Raw genomic sequence first — 22266 nt, 5'->3', positions numbered from 1 at the left:
GGCCGGATTCTCCTCTCCAGTACCCTGGAATAGACTTTACCAGGGAGGCTGAGGAGTGTGATCCCCCGATAGTTGGAACACACCCTCCGGTCCCCCTTTTTAAAAAGAGGGACCACCACCCCAGTCTGCCAGTCCAGAGGCACTGTCCCCGTCTGCCACGCGATGCTGCAGAGGCGTGTCAACCAAGACAGTCCTACAACATCCAGAGACTTGAGGTACTCAGGGCGGATCTCATCCACCCCCGGCGCTTTGCCACCGAGGAGCTTGCGAACTGCCTCAGTGACTTCAGCCCCGGTGATGAATGAATCGACCTCCAAGTCCCCAGTCTCTGCTTCCTCTACGGAAGACATGACAGAGGGATTGAGGAGATCCTCGAAGTATTCCTTCCACCGCCCGACAATATCCCCAGTCGAGGTCAACAGCTCCCCACCTCCACTGTAAACAGTGTTGACAGAAAGCTGCTTCCCCCTCCTGAGGCGCCGAACGGTTTGCCAGAATTTCCTCGAGGCCAACCGGTAGTCCTCCTCCATGGCCTCCCCGAACTCCTCCCAGACCCGAGTTTTTGCTTCTACAACCGCCCGAGCTGCCGCACGCTTGGTCTGCCGGTACCCATCAGCTGCCTCAGGAGTCCTATGAGCCAACCAGGCCCGATAGGACTCCTTCTTCAGCTTGACGGCATCCCTTACTTCCGGTGTCCACCACCGGGTTCGGGGGTTGCCGCCACGACAGGCACCGCCGACTTTACGGCCACAGCTATGGACGGCTGCATCAACAATGGAAGTGGAGAACATGGTCCATTCGGACTCAATGTCTCCAACCTCCCTCGGGATCTGGTTGAAGCTCTCCCGGAGGTGGGAGTTGAAAACTTCCCTGACAGCGGGTTCCGCCAGACGTTCCCAACAGACCCTCACGGTACGTTTGGGTCTGCCAAGTCTGTCCCGCTTCTTCCCCTGCCAGCGAATCCAACTCACCACCAGGTGGTGATCAGTTGACAGCTCAGCCCCTCTCTTTACCCGAGTGTCCAAGACATACCGCCGAAGGTCAGATGATACGACTACAAAGTCGATCATTGACCTCCGGCCTAGGGTGTCCTGGTGCCACGTGCACTGATGGACACCCTTATGCTCGAACATGGTGTTCGTTATGGACAAACTGTGACTAGCACAGAAATCCAATAACAGAACACCACTCGGGTTCAGATCGGGGAGGCCGTTCCTCCCAATCACTCCCCTCCAGGTGTCACTGTCGCTGCCCACGTGAGCATTGAAGTCTCCCAGCAGAACAATGGAGTCCCCGGTTGGAGCACTTTCCAGTACCCCTCCCAGGGACTCCAAGAAGGCCGGGTACTCTACGCTACTGTTCGGCCCGTAGGCCGAAACAATAGTGAGAGACCTATCCCCAACCCGAAGGCGCAGGGAAGCGACCCTCTCGCTCAGCGGGGAGAACTCCAACACATGGCGGCTGAGCTGGGGGGCTATAAGCAAGCCCACACCAGCTCGCCGCCTCTCACCGCGGGCAACTCCAGAGTAGAAGAGAGTCCAGCCTCTCTCAAGGAGTTGGGTTCCCGAGCCCAGACTGTGCGTGGAGCTGAGCCCGACTATCTCTAGCCGGTACCGCTCAACCTCCCGCACTAGCTCAGGCTCTTTCCCCCACAGTGAGGTGACATTCCATGTCCCCATAGCCAGAGTCGTTGTCCAGGATTTGGGTCGTCGGGGCCCCCGCCCACGACTGCTACCCATTCCACATAGCACCGGCCCCTTCTGATCCTTCCTGCGGGTGGTGGGCCTACGGGAAGGCGGGCCCACGTCGCTCCTTCGGGCTGTGCCCGGCCGGGTCCCGTGGGCAAAGACCCGGCCACCAGGCGCTCGCCTGCGAGCCCCAACCCCAGGCCTGGCTCCAGGGCGGGGCCCCGGTGACGCCAATCCGGGCGACGTACGCTTCCTTGCTTTAATTTCTTTCATAAGGGGCTTCTTGAACTGCTCTTAGTCTGACCCGTCACCTAGAACCTGTTTGCCTTGGGAGACCCTACCAGGGGCATTAAGCCCCGGACAACATAGCCTCTAGGATCATTCGGGTACTCAAACTCCTCCACCACGATAAGGTGGCAGTTCAAGGAGGAGTCAATTCAATTCAATATACCTTTATTAGTCCCACAAGGGGAAATTCCAATTTACAGCAGCATCAGTAAAAGATAGATTAGTTAGATACAGTAGATAAGTAAAAACAATAACCAGCTGTGATTGTGTAGCTGGTTTTCACCTTATTAATCTGTGTGTGTGTGTGTGTGTGTGTGTGTGTGTGTGTGTGTGTGTGTGTGTGTGTGTGTGAGGCTATTTTCAGTACTTTGGTAGGTGTTTATATATTTGTCAAAATGAAGGCCGAGTTCGAAAGTGGGTATGGTCTCATCCATGACTTATGAATACTCAGTTAATAACTGGTGGATACTCATGAGAGGGGCGTCATGGCTGGTGTGATCCCAGTACAATATGGTCTCTAATTTTACTGAATGAAAGTCATTAAAGAAACACAGATTGCATTTTCCCTGTCAAATCTTTCCAAAAAGGAGAGCAGCGACAAAGGACAGTCAGGTCACTGACAAGAGATCTGAAAGGGATAATTAGTATTATTCTTCTTCATGGTATTAAGTATGTATTTATAATATCAATCGTCTCATTCCATTGTGATTCAGTATTCACTATGAAATTTAAATCGAAATTTAAATGCTTTCAGGACAAGTTTAGCCTCCTTTTACGTCAAACTCTTTTTTTTATTGTTACAGTAACTTTCATCTTGAGTTTCATCCTGCCTCACAGCAAAGGCATGGCCAAAGTAAAGTAACCCTCATCAGAGAGAAACAGAATGCATCCTCCTGCTAATGAAGACCGGACACACGCCTATTAAGAAACTTTGGAAGTCACGCTCGTCGTGATTCTTTTGTTTCCAGAGCTGATTTTTGTTTGTGAGCAGAATGACAGTAATACAGTCCTGCCACTGCCTGAAGAGAGGTTGGAGGACATCTGACTGTCACTCCCACAACATGGTGGAGGAGTGACAGCCAGATGTCCTCCAATCTCTCCTCAACAGAAAGCTGCACATTAATGAGACTTTCTTTCTTTGATATTTTTTTTACCAGAAGGTAAATGCAGGTTGAATATATTGCCATGGAGAGTAATAACTGATAATATATAGCCAGAAGGAATAATCTGCTGAGAAATGGACTTAGTAGCCTTGTTTAACAGTTTTCAAGTGTCTTTATATAGCACAGCTGAAGTCTCAGCCTGGTCTCAGTCTCACGACTCCAGACGAAAAAACCTGACTGGTTCAAGATGACATAACTTTTTTGCAGATTTTATGAGCGTTCTTGATCATGGGATGATGCTCAAACTCACAGTTTCACAATCACAATTTATTTCATAACCAAAATGTGTTGTTCAGAGTACTAATACTTTTAGTAAAAACTCACCTGTAGTTAAGGTGCATAATAAAAAACACAATGAAAGTCACTTTTGTGCCTTTCGATCAGGGGCGGGGAACATCTTTCATAACAAGGGCCATTTCAATTTTTAGAACAGCATTTGAGAGCCATTCAAAATTAATCAACACATATATCACACTAACCTCTGTGAAGGCTGGAGCTGTTTCTCTTTGGTGAGGCGTCTAATGTCAGATCGTAGACATGATGATGATGATGATGATGATGATGATGATGATGATGATGATGATGGTGCTACTTGCAGCTGGTTCTCCAGGTTTGGGTCAGTCCGTCTGAAGAGCATAAACTTTATTTGTCCTTGCATCTCATCCAGTCTAGCACGTTTCAAGCTGTAATGAACCTCTTAATTGGCCTTTTTCATTAGTACAACCATGTCCTGACAAAGTAGCTAAGACAGATTGGTAGCTATGACAGGTCTCTTGGAAATCGCGACACTCTGCATCTACTTTCCTGTTATTGACAGATGCCATGATGCATTGACATGATATCATCTAATACGTGTGTGTTGCATTCATTGACCACTCAGAAGGACCTGTCAGTCTAATGTTAATTGCTTTTTCCTTCAAACACTGAAGAGGTAATTGCTATGTAGAAAATTTTTAGGTATGTCTGAGTTGCTTTTTTGTATTTATTAATTGCCTTGGAGACCTTGGAGTGAAAAGGTTTTGAGGACTGCACACGGACTGGAGGCCAGAGGTTCCCCACCCCTGCTTTACTTAATTTCTTAATCACAAAAGTACCAGCGCTGATTGTGGAATTCACTGGAAACCTACGCTTTGTGCAGCAGCTAGGCTGGAGCAATTAATGCAAATAGTGCAAAGAGTGCACTGAAATGAAATAAAGAACAGTCTCTTGGATACACCAACATGCAGGACATGTCTGCTCATAAACTGTATTGGTTAAACCCATTGCAGATCCATTTTTGAAGTCTTTCACAATTTTAGCATAATCAAATGGGATTTTATATGGTATTGATTAGCATTACAGCTGTCATTGGAGTTGAACTCAGCAAAAATTAGCCTCAAGGCTAATAACATATACATGTCTAATATTTAATAAGAGTTCATTTCAAGCTGAGACACAATTATTTTTCATTGCTGATTTGACTAATTTGAGCTGTAGATAGATAGATAGATAGATAGATAGATAGATAGATAGATAGATAGATAGATAGATAGATAGATAGATAGATAGATGCCTTCCTTCATCCCTCCATTTTCCTTAAATTTCCCATTTCCTCCCTCTTCTTCTCCATTTTCATTTTTTTTTCATTTTCCACCTCTGCATCTCTCGCCCTTCCTCTTTTCTCCAACCTCTCATCTCCCTTACTCTTTCATTTTCCCTCCTCCCTTCCTCCCTCTTTTTCCTCCTTACTTTCACCATTTATTTTTCTCCCCCTTTGACACCCTCCCTCTCTCCCTACCTCACGCTCTGTCCCTGCTCTCCCTCCATCTTCTTTCTCCTCCCTCCTTCTCTCTGATCTCCTTCCCTCCCTCTTTTTCACTCTGTGATGAAAGAGGGAGTTTTGAAAGAGAGAGAGAATCAGAGGAGGAAGTTGAAGGGGAGGGGTGGGTCTCTATAAGAGCAGCTGCCAACAGCCTCCACGTAGCCAGAGAAACCACGCTGAGACCGAGGGAAGGAAACGTATGCTGACAAACCTCAACCTGCACCCAACGGACCTACCGGCACCTGCAATCTCACCCCAATACAGGTAAGAAGACCCTGGGGAGAAGGAGGGAGATGGAGGAGGAACAGAAATGGCTTGACCTCTGACCTTTGATACAGATTCCTTTGCATATTGCATTTTTGCCTTAGAAGTAATTAGTGACATTTCATTACATTTAGGCGGGAAAGAAGGACCATATAAAGTATAATAGAAAAAGCCCTCTTGGAGTCACGCTTTCCAGAAATGAGGATATAATTGTTCATCCCATTCCATTCTTACCAGTTGCTTCTAATGTAGCAGCGTCAGTCCAGTTTAAATGTGATATGCCCTTTTAATTCAATCAAAATTTAACTGAAACAAATGGAGAGAAGGGAGGAAAAAGGAAACTGCCGACATGTTTTCAAGCTTTTCTTCAGCCATGTTAAAACTAGCACTTTATTTCCCTGCATTCAGTCTTTGTCTCCATCACCTTTCTATCATCGACCACATGCCTGCTGTAAGCCCCCAGGTAAAGTGTTGCAGCCGCTGTCACGATGCTGTGACCCTTCAGCTGCTCACGGCTGAGTGCTTGCTATGATGCTGATCAAAGAATTTAAACTTTCTCTTGTGTTGACCTCATTGACAAACAGAATGGGTGAGGATAATGGCCCAGGCTGCTCTTGTTAACAAACCACTGATTCTGTCACTCCGAGAATGAATCACCTCTGAAAGGAGCAGTTACAGACTAATAACGGCAACTTCCCTAAGGTTAAATACTATGTGGATGAGTGGCTTGAAAGCATAAAGCAGCATGGATGTCCACTCTACAGAAAGCACGAGGTGAAGGCACTCCATCTGAGGACTAAACAGGCAGTTTGTTTTGTCAGTGCGTTGGTATTTAGTAAAGAGGGAAAGGTCATAAATCGTTTGTCCTGATTAGTCATCAATCATTAAGGCCTGATTTACTGCTGCACTCTAGTGGTTCCATGAATGAAAGGGGAGTCTTTGCAGAAAGCTGCTGTGTGTTTGTGGTTACACTGTAACATAGATTAATGAAAGGTAATTCTGGTGAGTGCACATTGGTTAATCAGGGTCAGATTTTCTCAGGCTCACTTTATTATTAGATTATTTTAGGTTTTCATAGCTTGAAATACTTTGTTTATTCAGTGTAACAAAACAATTTCTAAGGGTTCAATTTATGACAAAAAACCAGTGATGTGAGTTCTCATACAGAGAGAAATAAGTACCTCTAGACTGGCTCCAGTTTGATTTCAGTTACTGAATGTTGATGTATACCTACCTTGAAATCTAGTGGTGCTAAATTATAGCTTTTCACTGAAAATAGATATGAATAAATCTCTGTGTGTTGTCAACACTGAGACCAAAAAAAAAGGATGCTCAGTACATTGTGGGAAGGAAATGGTAACCAAGACAAGACCAAGTAAGACAGTAACGTAAGTGGATTTTATTGATCACATAAAAAGCGTCTGGCCACATCTGGCCCATAGTGACACTGCAGACCCCCTTCCTCCAAAATCTATTCTTCCAAAGTTGGATTAATGGTTAATATCAGGCTAAATGTGATTTATTCAGATAGTCATCGTAAATGAAATATAATAATTGTTATACAACCTTTAGATGAATGTATAAACTGCTTCTGTGTTATGATTTTGAATTAAAATTATGCAATGAGACAAGATGATAATTAGATTTTTTATTTTTATTCATCACCACATTTGTAGAATTATCATTAGCAGTGTTAGCAGCGTTTCTGTAGTAGTGGACCTATCAATGTTATTTTCCTGATGCCCTCAGGCTTTTAGGTGTAGAAATCACTATTCAGTTCTTTTTTTTTTTTTTTAAGCTGTCAGGAAATGGTTCTGAAGTTAACTTAAAGATTGGGTGTCACCTTTCATTTTACACTGAATAATTAACAAAGGGTTTTTGTTTAGCCCGGGGCTCCCTCTTCATTTGACCTTGAAAGAAACTCCATCAACAAAGGCAATGTTCAAAACGGATTATTTTAACTAAGCTATCACAAAAAGGCTATTTGAACAACCACTGAAGAGAGGCTGATGTAGATCTTCAGATAGTGCTGGGGCTGAAACAATGTCATTTTGAACTGCTTAAGAGAAAACTACAGGCTGCTTTCTCGCACCTCCGGGCAAATACTTAAAGAATTCATATGACTGCAGAACAGATTTGGATAGCTTTTTTAATGAATTCATTTATTTTTTTCACTAATTAGATTTGTACCATGGTCTAACATTTCTGCATTACCTGGGTGAAACCAGGCCAGCAATGTCTTCAGTGGGGCTGTATGGAGGGAACAGAAGCCACAGTAACTGAGTCTGAATGGATAGAGTATGTTTAATGAAAGTTTCTGTTTGAAATTTGAGGCAGAATTTCTGCAAAGATTACATCTCTGATATGTAGCTGATTTTAGGCAAATATTCATCCAGAAATAGATCTGTGAATGTGACAACAAGATACATTTTTTTTATAAGTCTACATCAGCTGGATTGTAAACCCATCCTGAAACACATCAGTTGTAGGTGAGAATATTTTGAGCTGTTGTTTTGGGCAATTTCATTGTGTTCCTGTGGATACATGGCCAAGGTGATGATGACATATGGGACTGAGAGAGAAAGAGATGAGATTTCAACACCTACCATAACAGAATTTCAAGCAGAAGATGTTTGAAATATCTATTACAACTCTTGAGATTTGATTCCTGAAAGACAAAATGCAAGGTCCTCTTTCTATTTATCAGACTTGAAGAGGACTATCAAACGCCTCTCTGAAGAACAAGACAAGTTGTGTTTGGAGGAAAGAGTGCCATTTCTGATTAGTTCTGGACTTAAAATACCCCACTTGCCATCATTCAGTCCACCTACACATGCAGCTGAATGCATCAGGTTCAGGCACTCTATATTGGTTGTCAAAATGCAAATGGCTATCATTGTTACCTGATTAAGTAGCAGTGCCACAATGGAAATTTTATTTTCTAAATGTCATCCAACAGCAATGGTAGTTAATTTGGGGTAGACTGTTGAACTGGCAGTTAGTGAGACATATGAGCAGACAGAAACAAGAAATTCCACTTGCAAATATCCAAATAGCATCAACACAGAGGCCCAGAAAAAAGATAAATCCACACATGGATTTTTTACCTCCAGAAGCTTTTTTCAAATCAGCCCTGATGGAGAACATGCCCCCCCCCCCCATGCAGGACACTGTCAGCACTGTGCAGCACCTTCAGTGAAAGGCTGCTTCACCCACAGTATGTGAAGGAGAGACACTGCCTTCGTTCCTGCTGCTGTTAAGACTGTACAGTCACCACTGGTTCCAGTAGACCACACACACCTAAACTGAGAAATTCACTGTTGTGTAGGAACAGTGTGTAGTAAACTGTGTATTATCAAAATTTCCTATGTGCACTTATGTTAATTTAAACTACTGTCTGTTATTATGCTGTTTACATATTTAGCATTCCTTGCTTATCATTTACTGATGCTTCTAACTATATCACACTTTCCCCTTGTTGTGGGATTAATAAACAATTATCTTATTTTATCTAATATCTTATTATTATATCTGTCAAAAAAAACCCAAACATTTTTTTTTTAACATTCAGAGCACTTAACGGAGTTGCAGCCCCATTTCTTATTTCTCATTGCCGAAAAATCTCTTTTCCTTAGTATCAGTGAATTCACTGGTTTCCACATCAACACATCTTATTAGCTTCATGGATAAACTTCTTTAACCACAGGAAACCATTCTCGTTCAAGGGGTGCCTGTGGAAAATGGAGGGAGAACAAGGAGTGTTGAATCACAGGTCACATGGCATAGTGCTGGTGTGTACAGCTCTGGTGGCTCCACTGAATTGGCTGTGAAAATGTGGAGTTAATCCAAGGATACAATGTTCCTGACACAGCAGGCTCTCTGCCCATCCGTTTGTTTAGAGAGGAGTTCACCATCCTTCTTTATGTCTCCGTGCTCCTCAGAGCAGGGTTCTGCATTTTCTTTTGCTGTCGTTGATAACACGGTAGTTCAGTGGCATGGGAAAAATATGAGAGCAGAAAGGCTCTGACATGTCTTCAGGCTTCTTGATTTGTTTTCTTGTAATATTATAGGAATTGAAGCAGATGTATTTGGAGGCCAAACTGGAAGCCATGATAAGTGTCAGACAATATTACTTACTCTCAGTGTTTGATTCAAGACTGTATTAAGAAAGCTGGCTGCAAACGAGGTTTGCTGCCTGTACTGCAACAAAGCATTTTTCCCATAGGTGGCCATCATAAAAGAGACTAAATGAATGATTTCTTTTTTATTATGGAATTTTAAACCCAGATGATTAAACTTTTGTAAAACTTTCCCAGAACCTAGCAATATGTCACATTATACAGTAGTATATATGACCAGCAGGTGGTCTCAAGGAGACAAAGCTAATAATGTGCAACCAAGTTAAAGGGTTAGCAAAGCAACCACTGGTGACACGTGCAGCTGAAAAGCATATTAACAGTAATACAATTGATTCAGCTATCTCATGATATATATTTTGCACAAAATGCATTATCAAGGCTTTGGCAGACATCACTGTCTGTGTACTTTTGAGCGAGTCTTTTAGTATCTTACGCTATGCTGTCATAAAACAACGAGGAGCCCCCTGACTGTTGTGCCAAATAAAGACATGGCTTAAATATTTTGTTATGCTCCACGGCACTGTGCAACGATCTTACCTGACTTTACATGTTAGTGTCATGCCACTGCAATCGCTCACTGGACTGACGAAAAGCTCATCACAAAACAAAGCAACTTCCTCCTTTGGATAATAATTTATCTTGTTTCGACTTGTCAAAGCAGAAAAAGCTCAGACGTAATAATGTTATTTATGCCTTCCATTTAGGCGTGTCATCGAGCCAGTCACCCCTGAAGGGAATGCAACCATTAGTATTGGTATTAGTTACACCTGTGCTCTACAAAGACCCATTGGCTATGAGCTTGAAAATGCTTGCCTGCCTCATTGCTTTTTCTAAACATCCTAACACCATGTGTGTCATTTACATTAGTTCCATAGTAATAACTAGCCAATACATGGGGCAAAAACACAGGACAAGCAAATGTCAAATTTGTGCAGGTGAGACAGAAATGCAAATAAATAAATTACAGGGCATCACCTCATCTCAGAACATAAACAACAAAAACAACAAAGAAACAAAAGGAGTCTGATATGACCCCTGCGTAAGTGTGTGAGCACTCCCCTCCAACCATTAATCGACCTTAGGTGATTAGATGCATTGAGAAGGGAAATTGATTCAGTATAGTGCGTCTGCTTGTAATGGTTTCAGCATGTAATCGACTGCCACGTCACACACAGTGCGACTGAGAGCATCTCGTAAAAGCACAAAATGTTTCTTCCTCTAAAGGTTTTCTTCTGGCTTGAGTCACAATGTCCACTCTGCAGACACATCTGTGAGCTGACGTGAAGTGGACCAGGAGACAAGGAGCAGGATTGAAGAAAGAGTACTTTTGCTGTAGTAGCAGTAGTGCTGTTGTGCTGTGACTGCTTAGACGTATTTTTAAGGCTATCGTACAATAGATAAATACAATAATGAATATATTAATCACTGCTGCAAAGCGTTTCATAGATCACCTTTTTAATTTAATATAGGATTTAGCCTTTTTACAGTTTATAGTCACAGCCAATGGGGGTGATCCTCAACACAGATACTAAAGTAAAGCAGACGTTGCTGTAGTGTCAAATAATAGGTAAAAAAAAAAAAAGAATTAAAGTGAATCTATTATGATAAATGATTTACTGGATTCTGTGCAGCATTTAGCTTCTGTGACATAAATGGTGAGGCATTTCTAAACTAGGCCTCTTATGGACATTTACCAGTGGTAGTAGTAGTTTTGTCACATCTTACATGTGTGTGAAAGAGAAAGAGTGAGAAAGTGTGTGACAGAGGAAGGAGGAGAGAAAGAGCATGTGTGGGTGAGAGTGAGAGGCAGAAAGTAAATGTTAGAGGAAGACAGAGGTAATGACAGAAAAATCAGTAGGTAGGTAGAGTGCGTAGGTAGTGACGAAGATGGTTAAATATATTGATTGGATATTTTCAATCAACCTGATTGATAATATATATCTACTGTCCTGGAAAGCATCAGCAATGACCACTCTGCCGTTTTGCTTGTTAGCTATCAATATTAAAACAAAGAGCACAATGTGTTTTGAGTGGGCCTGGGACAAGCTGTCAATCAAAGTGACTTCTCTGACAGATAAATTAGTCTGCCAGCTGGCTTCAGGCAGAAGACTAAATAACATTTAATTACCTGTCAAACTGATTCATCAACGAACAAAGCCAACATCATGAATACACTAATTATTCCGATGTTCGATTTGTTTCCTTTAATATGCTGCTCCTCTCTCCTTTAAGGGTTGGAAGTTATTGTTCTTCAGTTTCATATAAAGCTATCAAATTTAATGCTGCACTTTATTCGGTCATTAAGCAGTTGTGGACCATAATTTTGTGTTTGTACTTATAAAAATATTAAATCACTAATCATGTCGGTCACTATTTCATTTTTCAGATGCATTCAAGCTTTTTATGCATTAAACTTCAATAATGGAAAAAAAAACCCAAACAAACTAATTTTATGTATTTTTATACTGCAGAATGGGTTTTGAACTACATGTAACTTTTAAATTAGATTTAACTTGAGTCATGAAAGACCCCAATTTATAATTCGATGAAAACACCTATTACTACTAAAACTACCTACGGAATACGAATTAGACACATGTCTATCAAATGAAGTGGCCACAAAGCAATCAATCATCCCTATATAGAAAATTCCCATTAAATTAAAAAAAAAAAAGAAGCAATTTCTGCTTTTTTGCTGTTCTTGCACAAGTGTAAGTACATTATGTCCAAACGTGTGGACCAGCTTTAGCCTGCATGGAAACCAGCCTCTCAGTGAGAAACGTTATAGGCCAGGCACATGGTGGACTGATGTGAAATTGACAATATTCTGGCTATTACATTCAAGTTATGTAATAATCTGGAGTGCAGCTTTTAGATGTACAGAAGAACTGCAAGACTTATGCCCACTGCTCCCCCATTCGACCATGCGTGAATAATCCGGCTTTAAGTCGCTCTTTGGGCTGGGAGTAATTTATTTTGTACTCCCTGCTCTTGATGAGAAAATGGCAATAATAGAGGAAAATAATGGCAGAAACAGTTGATAACAGTGTGAGACAGGTTGAGAATTTTGTACTTTGAGTCTTGAGCTGTGTGATGACGGGACCATGACCATGAATCAGACCAGAATTTATATCCTTAGTCAACAGCATTTATTCATGCTTGACAAAGAATAATTTTGGATCAACAACTTGAATATTTCTGCTTCATGTTTTGCACTTTTTCTGTTGAACTAGGAAAAACCTGCTGAACTTAGAAATATATAATGAGTTAATGTTCCCTCTTACTGACATAAATGACACCACATGCTTCCTTTCCTTTAGTAATCTTGAATTCCAACTTGGACTTGATGTTTTTCAAGCAGAAAAGGTCAAATGGCACAGCACCATGTCATATGGACATGGTAACAGGTTGAGTCACATGCTATCATATTTTATTCCATGGACAGGGGTTCCTTTCATATGAGAGACGGACTTTATTCATCATCGACTGGACTGGAAGATCTCAATCAGAAGCGCCTCAGCACAGCGCCAGGCTAATGATTTAATTAACTGGTTTATTTAGTGGTTAATCAGTCAATTAAAAGCAGAGTAATTGGGTTTTAAGGGCTCCTAAGAGAACCTGGCAGACGGCAGACCTCATTGCGAAGTCTAGTTCATTTTCACAGAGCTTTTATCAACAGTACTGTAGAGACAAGAGAAAAACAGATAAGGACTTCTTTCAAAGGAGTGCATACGTGTGTGTGCGTGTGTGCATGTACACACATGTCTGTAATATCCTCAGTGTGCCAGGCTGTATGTGCTCTGGTGGTATGTACTACTGAATTGTCTTCGGCAGGAAAGAAATAGGAAGTGCCATTACTCAGCTTGGTCACGAGTTGTCCGCTCCCTGCGTTCACCCTCAAGTGGGATTCAGGCTGCTGTTTAAACCTCCAACCACAACTGTCAAAACAGATGCAGTGGTTCATGTTTATTCACGTTTGACAGAGTTAAGATTAGGAAAAAGAAAATCCTCAAGGGGGTAGACAATTGTCCTGCCCTGCCTGAACCCTTGCAGTAAGAATACAGATTAAACATATAACGTGACATTAACATTAGCTTCTAATGCTATTGCTTTTTAACGACACTAGCAGCACAGCTCTGGGGATAGCAATGTCACTCTGTTTGGTTGATCCAGACTGAAATATCTCAATTATTGGATGGATTTTGGTACAGACGTTCATGGTCCCCAGATAATGAATCCTTAACACTTTGGTGATCCCCTGATATTTTCATTTCATTGTGAGGTTTAGGTTTGTGGTTTGCTGACTTGGCTGGATTGCCCTGGTCACACTTGTGCAAGCAGGATAACATTGTCGGGGACAATAGACTGGACTTAAACACAGACTTCGTTTAAGACAGACAGAGCCAGTGCAGTTAAGTGAGAGGAGAAGGCAAGAATCAAAAATCCAAAACAGGCAAGGCCCAGGAAAAATAAATTAAAGGTCTGAAAACACCACTCGACCACTTAACATACAGTACAAAGATGAGCTGCACAGAGTGAGGGGAAAACACACTCTAAATACTCTGGAGAGGGACGGATAACAGGTGAGACCAATCAGGGCGTGGCAAACAACCAGCTGAACACAAGGCAAGGCAAGGCATACACACATGGATGTGTGTATGTGTATGCATCTCCTGGACACATTTCAGTCGATACGTAGTCAATAAGAAGATGTGAAGTCTCCTTCATGCATTATCTTTAATGATGGCAGCTAATTTTTGGAAGCCAAGTCAGCACAAAGTCAGTGACAGGAAGATGGAGAATGAGATGCATTTTGGCCAAATGAACATACTCAAGCTGTTTGTCTAAATCAACTGCCATCTGCCAACCTAGTCCCGCCCTAAGCTGTCCTACAATATTCCTGCCTTAAAAAGCTGCACTGCTCCTTTGCCCTTCACTGGCAGATCCTTTAGCTTTCCTATCAGACTAAAGACAGACTTGACACACACTTTGATATGATTATTTGCACACTAGAAGACATTAATTTTGATTAATTTTGCAGAGCTGCTATTTTATGGATAGTTAAAGACTGGAAAGAGCTGTAGTGTAATTATACTTTTATCAGTTTTTAATTAATCTGAATAAATTCTAATACACTATGAAGTAGGATTTGACTGAAGACAAATGATTTTTACTTTCTGCCACATCAGTTTAATAGATAATGACAACCTACAGCTCAAACAGCAGTGTGGCCGTGTGTGTGTGTGAGTTTGCATTTGAGTGTGTCTACCGGGGTACTGTACAATGGACATGCACGGTGTGTACGTTTGGTGTGTGTGAGGAGGCATGTATTCGTATGTATGTGTATGTGAGTGCTGCATGTGAGTTTTAGTGTGTGTGCTTGTCAGTAACAAACAATGACTCAGTTCATTGCCAGAGGCATTAATTGAGGCATCAATTAAAGGAGTTAACGAGTTTGTTTAATGAGATGAAAACTCTGGTTGTGTTTCTGACGTCAGACACACCAGACTGAGCTGTTCCTACCAGAATAAGGTCAAACTATTTCCCTTCCTTCTTTTTTCATTCTCCAAGTCTTTCCTTGTCACATTGTATATCTGCTGTGCTCTCTGTCCCTCCAACTGTCCTTTTGCCTCACTCGCTGTCCCCTTCAACTCACTTGTGTCATTTCTACTCTCTTATTGTCCTCTATGTCCCTCCTCTTCCCATCACAGTGTCACAAATGCAGACACTCACCTAGTTCTGTACATGACATAGCATACTAATGAGTGACTGGGCAAAGTTTGTGTCCGAATGGACTTTATTTCACAGTAAGAGGACACAGACACTTCAAACACATAAGAGTCTGTTCTTTACTGTGATGTTGGACACACTATACCGCTGATGCAAAAAATGGCTTTTTATGTTAATGATGGCTCAGTTCCATTAATGTCCCAGGAAGCCACAACAGTGAGCCAGAATGCACAATACCAAGAATGCCCTGGAAGTGGCTCACATAAATGGAGTGCAGCTGTTTTTAATGGCGCCATCCGAGCTTTTCCTGCTATGACAATCCAAACTGTCAGTTTGAAAATTGTCTATTTTCAGTTAGGATCTGTAAGCTTACACAATGGAAACAGCAAACCTTTGTCATCTCCAAAGCGGTCTAATACATACAATGTGTATGTATATTTGACACATGCAGAAACAGAAAGTAACATCGTGGCGTAAGAGCAGCCTCACTCTGCTTGTTTCTGACCAGCTGTGGAATGACAGCAGGCGCTCGAGATCTAGGCCCGGTTTACACGTACACAGATATTTTGAAAAACGGAGACATTTCCCTTTGTTTGTGCCCTTCGTTTACACGCAAACGGAGAATTCGCCTCTGAAAAAGATGTATTCTAAAAATTCCAGATGTATGTGTAGAAAAACTGAGTTTTAGGTAGCTGACTTCATATTACACAGCAGAACTTGGACCTGCGCCAAAAGTGCGACCTATGTTTCCATTTTATTTGGCCATGGTGATCATGGATGCATTCAGAGTAGCAGTAGCATTTTTTGTTGGTGCAAACCCTTTTCGTATGTTTGCATTTGCAAATACAGCTGTTCTATTATATCGAGGAGCAAAGACGAACGAGTGCTCGGAGGTCAGCAGTTTTGCAACAACTTCTCCCCCCCTCCAACACGAAGAGCCGTCACCACCACTGTCGACAGCATACATACACGGGTTAGTGTAAACGAAAAGTTTTCTGAAAACGGACACGTGTGCACGATGTTATTTTGAAAACGGAGAGGGTGAAATGTCTGTTTATGAAGATAGCCGGCTACGTGTAAACGTAGTGATAGAAAGAGTATTCAGATTTGTATTTCATGCAGATCTCTTCTTTTCATTTCATTTCCAGAAGTGTCATGTACAGTAATTCTACATTAACTCAATCAAACTTTGACACATTTTCAGCATTTGACACAATAACCTGTGTCAGTGCTTAGTTAAAGCTGAGACATCCCAATCAGACTGAAGAAAGCAAAGGCAAATCCTACACCGGGTAGGATGTATGGACAGTATGTTGAGGAGGATGTAGGAATTTGTTGGACTGAACGCGTGTATTTGCTCTGTCCTGTGTTGTGCAGCAAACGGTGGGACCATGAAGACTGTGGTGGCTCTGCTGCTGCTCTGTCTGTGTGATCCTGGACAGAGTGACTGCCAGGCAGACTGCCTGTCCTGCAGCAACATCCTGCCCAAACAGCTCAGTTTCAACACTATGGTGAGCAATCCAAACACACACACACACACACACACACACACTGCAGATCGCAAAAGTGGAGCCCACACACAATACAGCAATGAAAGGCTACAGACAAACGGGACATCCAATTAAAATTTAGGTGCTGTTCTTTGTGCTTTAATAGAACCTTTCCATGGAGTTTTGGCATGTCACAGTTAGTAAAATCACAGGTGTAAATAATAATGCATGCTGGCTCACACTGTCATGGCTTAATGGGACACTTGAAAAAACAGCCATTGTTAATGTGATCAGTTAGACCTGTGCTTTTCCTACAAGAGGTCAGTCTGTTTGTTTCTGTTGTGTATTTTGTCACAAGTGGTAAACTTGTGGGTGAAAAAAGTGAAAACAAATCATGCTCTGAAATATTAGTTAGCAAATCGTCCATCCAGACAAAAAACGACTCACACAAACCAAATCTCACTAAGGGGCTCTCTTAATTTAAGAAACCCCTCACCCCACCTTCCTCTATTCATCCCGTCCTCCCTGCTTCATTTTCACTGTCTCTGACTCAACAAATTACTCTTTGGCATTTGAGTTTTAATTTGTTGTAGCGAATTGGATCCTGGGGTTAAATGTGTGTTTCTCCTCTCAGTGGTTATGCCTGGTGGTTGTTTCTCCAAATGACATAGCTGCTTTTCAGACATTTTGGCAGGGAACACATTAAAAGACCTTTAAGTGCACATGCCTTCAAACATAAAACTTTGAACTATTTCAATTTTCTCCTCTGCCTTATCTCCATCTGTCCTCCCTGGGTAGAATGTGTTTTCCTTGTAAATCAATAAGGGACCAGAGCATCTACGATTAATCTGCTGCATGGAAACTGGATGATGTGTTCAAAGCAATGTGGTATTTTAAGCAATCGTCAGTCTTATTCTGACTCGCGACTCCTGCTGCTGTCTGTGGCGAGAATGACAGTGTGTGTGTGTGTGTGTGTGTGTGTGTGTGTGTATGCATGTAGTTGAGGGTGCGTGTTAGTACATAACGCAGGGTGGGAGGGATGGCTTTTTGCTGTTGTTCTGTTTTCATTTGTATTGTTTTAACTGTTGTAAAGCACTTTGTGTCGCATTTTAATTATGTATGAAAAGTGCTATATAAATAAAGTTTGATTTTATTTGACAGACACAGATCATTACCTTGATAATACTAATAATTAACAGCTGTTTGTGAATGATGCAGCTAACTTTTGGTATTTGGAGTTATTTGTTTAAAGGGTCAGTCCACCCAAAACACACAACATATGTGTTTTTCTACTTTCAATTCAATTCAGTTTTACTTACATAGTGCCAAATCACAACAAGTTATCTCATGACACTTTTCATCTCGAGCAGGTCTAGACTGTACCCTTATGTCAATACAATTTCATCATCGAGTAAGCATAAAAAATGTCCCAGTTACTCTTTGACACACTGAGTTTTCATCGACTATACCCATCAACATAATAACAAATCTAAGAGTCTACAGCTACGCTAGTGACTCTGCAATTCTAACATGTTCAGAATTAAATTAACATGCTAATGTTTAGCCGGCATAATTTTCACCATCTCAGTTTACTGTGTTCATGTGCTAAAATTTGCTAATTATCATCAATTGCAAGGTATGCATGAGGCTAATGGAAAAGTCATTGGTTTTGCAGGTATTCAGTCATAATCAAGAGTATTGGACAAAATTTTGACCTGGTGGTGGTGCTAACTGAAAAGTCAAGGGATCACCAAAGTCAGTACAATTTATCTTGACGGGAACATGAATGTGTGTGCAAAATTTCATGGCAATTCATCCAATTGTTGCGAACCCATTCTGATTGAAGCAGCGGAGCAACCAAGTAACCTACTAACACAGCAGACCTATCCTGTCATCTATAGTGAGGCTAAAAACTGTCCACACTGAGCTCTGTCTATTTTATGATATGATGTCAGCTGAAATGACTGAAAAAAGGACCTCTTGTCTTTGTTTCTGTCAGGTGTGTCTCAATGAATGCAAAGGCAACGTCTCCCCAGCTTTCTACCAGGACTTCTGTCGTAAGGTGCTGTCATCGTCAATTTCCTCCCTTAGTGGTAGTGTACGGAAAAGATCTCAGGAGGAGGTGGAGGCCCTGTTTCCTGAGCAGGACGAGGAGCCGGTGGAGGGAGGTCTGTTGCTGCCCATCGCATTGCAGAGGTTCGATCATGTTACAAGGGCATTCGGTGTGGACACAAGGGATCTGAGTGGCAAGGGCAGCCAGCGGAACAATGCCTACAGTTCCCAGAATGCCCTCTCTCTTGAGGATGAGTATGACGAGGAGGCAGGACAGGAAGAAAGGGCTGCTGACGTGGCAGTAAGAGGACAGGATGATGTAGGGCTTAGTGTCTCCAAAAGGTTTGGCGGCTTCGTCAAAGGGAGGCACGGCTACAGGAAGCTGATGTCTCCAGGAAGATCTTACCAGAAGAGGTATGGAGGCTTCATCGGCATTCGGAAGTCAGCCCGCAAGTGGAACAACCAAAAACGTTTCAGTGAGTTCCTGAAGCAGTACCTGGGGATGAGCACTCGGGCCACTGAGTTCAACAGCGTGTCAGAGGACCTCACCCAACAGAACGAAGTTTAGCAGAGTGCACCTTTAATCCACTGACATAAAACAATATCCTGGTGTATTTTGTCTCATCTTGTTTTGTATTTCAGTCACCAACATTAATCTTTAACTAAAATTGACCTATTGAATAAAAGTAAAGATACAACAGGTCAACATAGATTCAAAAGTAAAACTAAAACCATCATCTAAGACTCCCATTGGAGCCCTCATAGTCTCAAGACATAAGACTCCCAGTTTCTAACCCTGACCCCTAACCCTTTTAATTATGATGCAAACAATTTGCCTTTAATTTGCCTTTAAACCATATTGTATACATTTTCCACTCCGGTGGAGTGGAGTTGAACATTTGGGCCGCTTAAACAGCTCATGCTCACTTACTATGAGACTCTGTAGTTCCTGGCATCTTCCAGGCGCCCTGTCCAGCTGTCGGCACCCACAGTCATTCAGACCTCCCATTCAGTGCCCCTTGTGGAGTGTCAAGAAAGCCACTTCCTGTTGTAAAGAAATTACATGGATTATTGCATGCTGCTCATACTGTTCGGGCCACAGTTTCCATAGAGCATATGCACCAGAGACTTCCACTGGCCAAGCTGGCTAACTTCCAGTTTAGCCACCTCCTAACTTGATAAGGATAAAATGATTTAATTGTATGGCTCCTCTGGACTTTCCAAATGTTTTTGAATGGAATGGATTCAATTCTGAAAGAAAAAGAAAACTAGTCACTTGTTGGGGGTTAGGACATTTTATAGCCATTTCTTTCACAATATATTTCACAAAATCTTTTTTGGGCTAGTGTGCATCATGTGACTTTGTAACTACACAGTCAGGCCACTCAGTCAATTTGGATTCAAAGCCTGGTGCGTCTCCTGAGGGCTTAGCCCAAGCACTTATCCTCAGCAGTTTTGAAGAAAGCTCTCGCTTTTCTTCTTGTCCCACAGTGATTTGCAGTAAAATATATCATATAACATGCTATTGAAAGTAATCTGCTAGATTACCGTCGACATCATTATTATTTTTCGACCGCCTGTATCACACCATATATTTTAGCTCTTCATTTGTGCACAGGTAAATAGTGCTAAATCTTCCTACGTGGAGGCCCCTGGCTTTGGGTACCACCTTAGAATCTATAAGAACCTCTGTTATCAAGTTTAGCAGGACCACTCTCTTTATTATATTACCATCTTGTGGCAAAACCATTCAGTCTCTTTTAAAGGACAAAACCAGTGTTTTTTTCATGTTCTGGCATTATGGTTAGGGTAATGTCAGCAGTAATGTAATGTATACTGTATGTGAATTGTGGTAAAAAAAATGAAAATGTGTGAAAACACAGCTAAAAGTTGATTTATCACTGTGCCAAAACACACCTGAGACAGGGCTACCATGGCAGGTTTAATGAAATCTCTCCTTCAGTGCACCAGACTGGCAAAATGAAAGACTACACAGCATTCAATATTCATGCATATGTGCTACAGTTCTGTCTACCAAACTAATGTGATGTACAAGATAGCATTCTCTGACTGACTCCTGTGTTCACTTATGTAAAACCATTTTTTCTTCAAATTATAATGGTGTGAAATGTTTTGTTGCCCACAATGAAAACTTGTAAATAGCTTAATTTAAACATGTCAATAAAAATAGTTTACTACTTCCTTGGTGGCTTGTCATCCAGCAACTGATTCTGTGTCTTGAGGTGTTTTCTTCTCAGTGTGTCGTCCTGGCGGTGGGTTACTTCAATCTCTCTCTTTTTTTTGTTACTTGTAGATTTTTAGGAACTGCTATGCTTCTGCTTTTGCACATCAATTATAAATCATTGAGCAGAGCAGCATTAAGTTTGCCAGGTGGTTGTAAAATTCCTTTGGCAGGAGTTTCTATCAGGTAATAAAGTAGCTGTAAATGTTGGTGGTGCTTAAATGAATCTTTATGGATTTCTCACTTTCTAATAAGCCATTAGGTCAGCAATCAGCAGAGGTAGATGTTAATAAATATTCGATAATAGGTTCTTACTGATCCATTTATTTTATAGCTGTAAATGTTAATAAGATGCTCTTTTCCAGTAGGTCAGACGTCAAGAGTTGCCCATCCGAAGAGCTAAAATGACACATTGTTCACAACCTGATAACTTGATGTTATTAACAACTTAAAGCTGCATTTATGAAGTCCCAGTGAGTAATTAATAAAGAAATTAGTTACATTTCATAAAGCTAAAGACTTTATGAGAAATTTGTGCCATTTTTTTAAACTACCTTAATAACCACTGAAAATGTGTTGCAAATATAATCTTGAGAGAAATACACAATGACTTATCAATACTTCCAGTAACATGCTGTATTTATTCCTTTTGTGAGTACTGATGTAGATTCCAGCAGAGCTCACTTTGGTGCAGTCAGTACAGACACAAACACCAGTTTCAGCTGACTTCTGGCACCCCTCAGTGGCCACTATATATCTATGCTGAGCTGCACATACTACAAATACTGCATGCTCTTCCCAACCCAGTGTTACTACTGACACTTTTGTTTTGAAGTATTCCAGTTCTACTTTGGAAGTATTCTTTGATATGTGGTGTATTGATTATGCTCAGTCTGACCAATCATCTTGAAGGAACTACCTCTCAGGCAAACAACACCAGAAACATTGACAACCTGTTGAAACTCCAGTTTTGGGTGTGCGAAACAGATCAATTCACTGCTGTCCCTCAATAAAGATCAAGGCTGGATGAAAACCTTTATATCTACCATCCAATATAGGCCACTTTAATCAATATAGGCAAGGCAATAAAGACTGTTAACACAATAACAAATTAATAAATAAATTACAGGCAAAAAAATGTATTAGTTGTATCTATGTTGTGTGACTTTGCATATTAAACAGCGTGTGGGATTCCTTTATTCTTCTTCTCATATGTCTTATCTTTAACTCCCAGTTTACGCATTTTAGATACTAAATATTTCAACAAGTGTTCTAAAGCTAACCCTAACCCTAACCCAAACCTAACCCTACATCCCAAATATGTGGCCTTAACTTATTTAAGTTAAGATAGAGTACTTTATTGATATTTTATTGAAATTATTTCAGGATAGTTAACTAAGAAGTCGCTC

The 22266-nt window shown here is 41.5% G+C and overlaps 1 protein-coding gene across 1 annotated transcript; it reads left to right on the top strand.

Annotated features, from left to right (window-relative positions):
* Window positions 1-5037: 5037 nt before the first annotated feature.
* On the top strand, window positions 5038-20843 carry pnoca (prepronociceptin a). Its single transcript, XM_070962644.1, has 3 exons — window positions 5038-5204; window positions 16451-16584; window positions 18563-20843. The coding sequence occupies exons 2-3, from the start codon at window positions 16465-16467 to the stop codon at window positions 19181-19183; spliced, it is 741 nt and encodes a 246-aa protein (XP_070818745.1). The 5' UTR covers window positions 5038-5204; window positions 16451-16464; the 3' UTR covers window positions 19184-20843.
* Window positions 20844-22266: the final 1423 nt, after the last annotated feature.

The sequence above is a fragment of the Chaetodon trifascialis genome, chromosome 1 (assembly GCF_039877785.1).
Source record: "Chaetodon trifascialis isolate fChaTrf1 chromosome 1, fChaTrf1.hap1, whole genome shotgun sequence".
NCBI lineage: Eukaryota > Metazoa > Chordata > Actinopteri > Chaetodontiformes > Chaetodontidae > Chaetodon > Chaetodon trifascialis.
The sequence above is the reverse complement of the archived record's forward strand: the minus strand, read 5'-3'. Positions and strand labels throughout refer to the sequence as shown.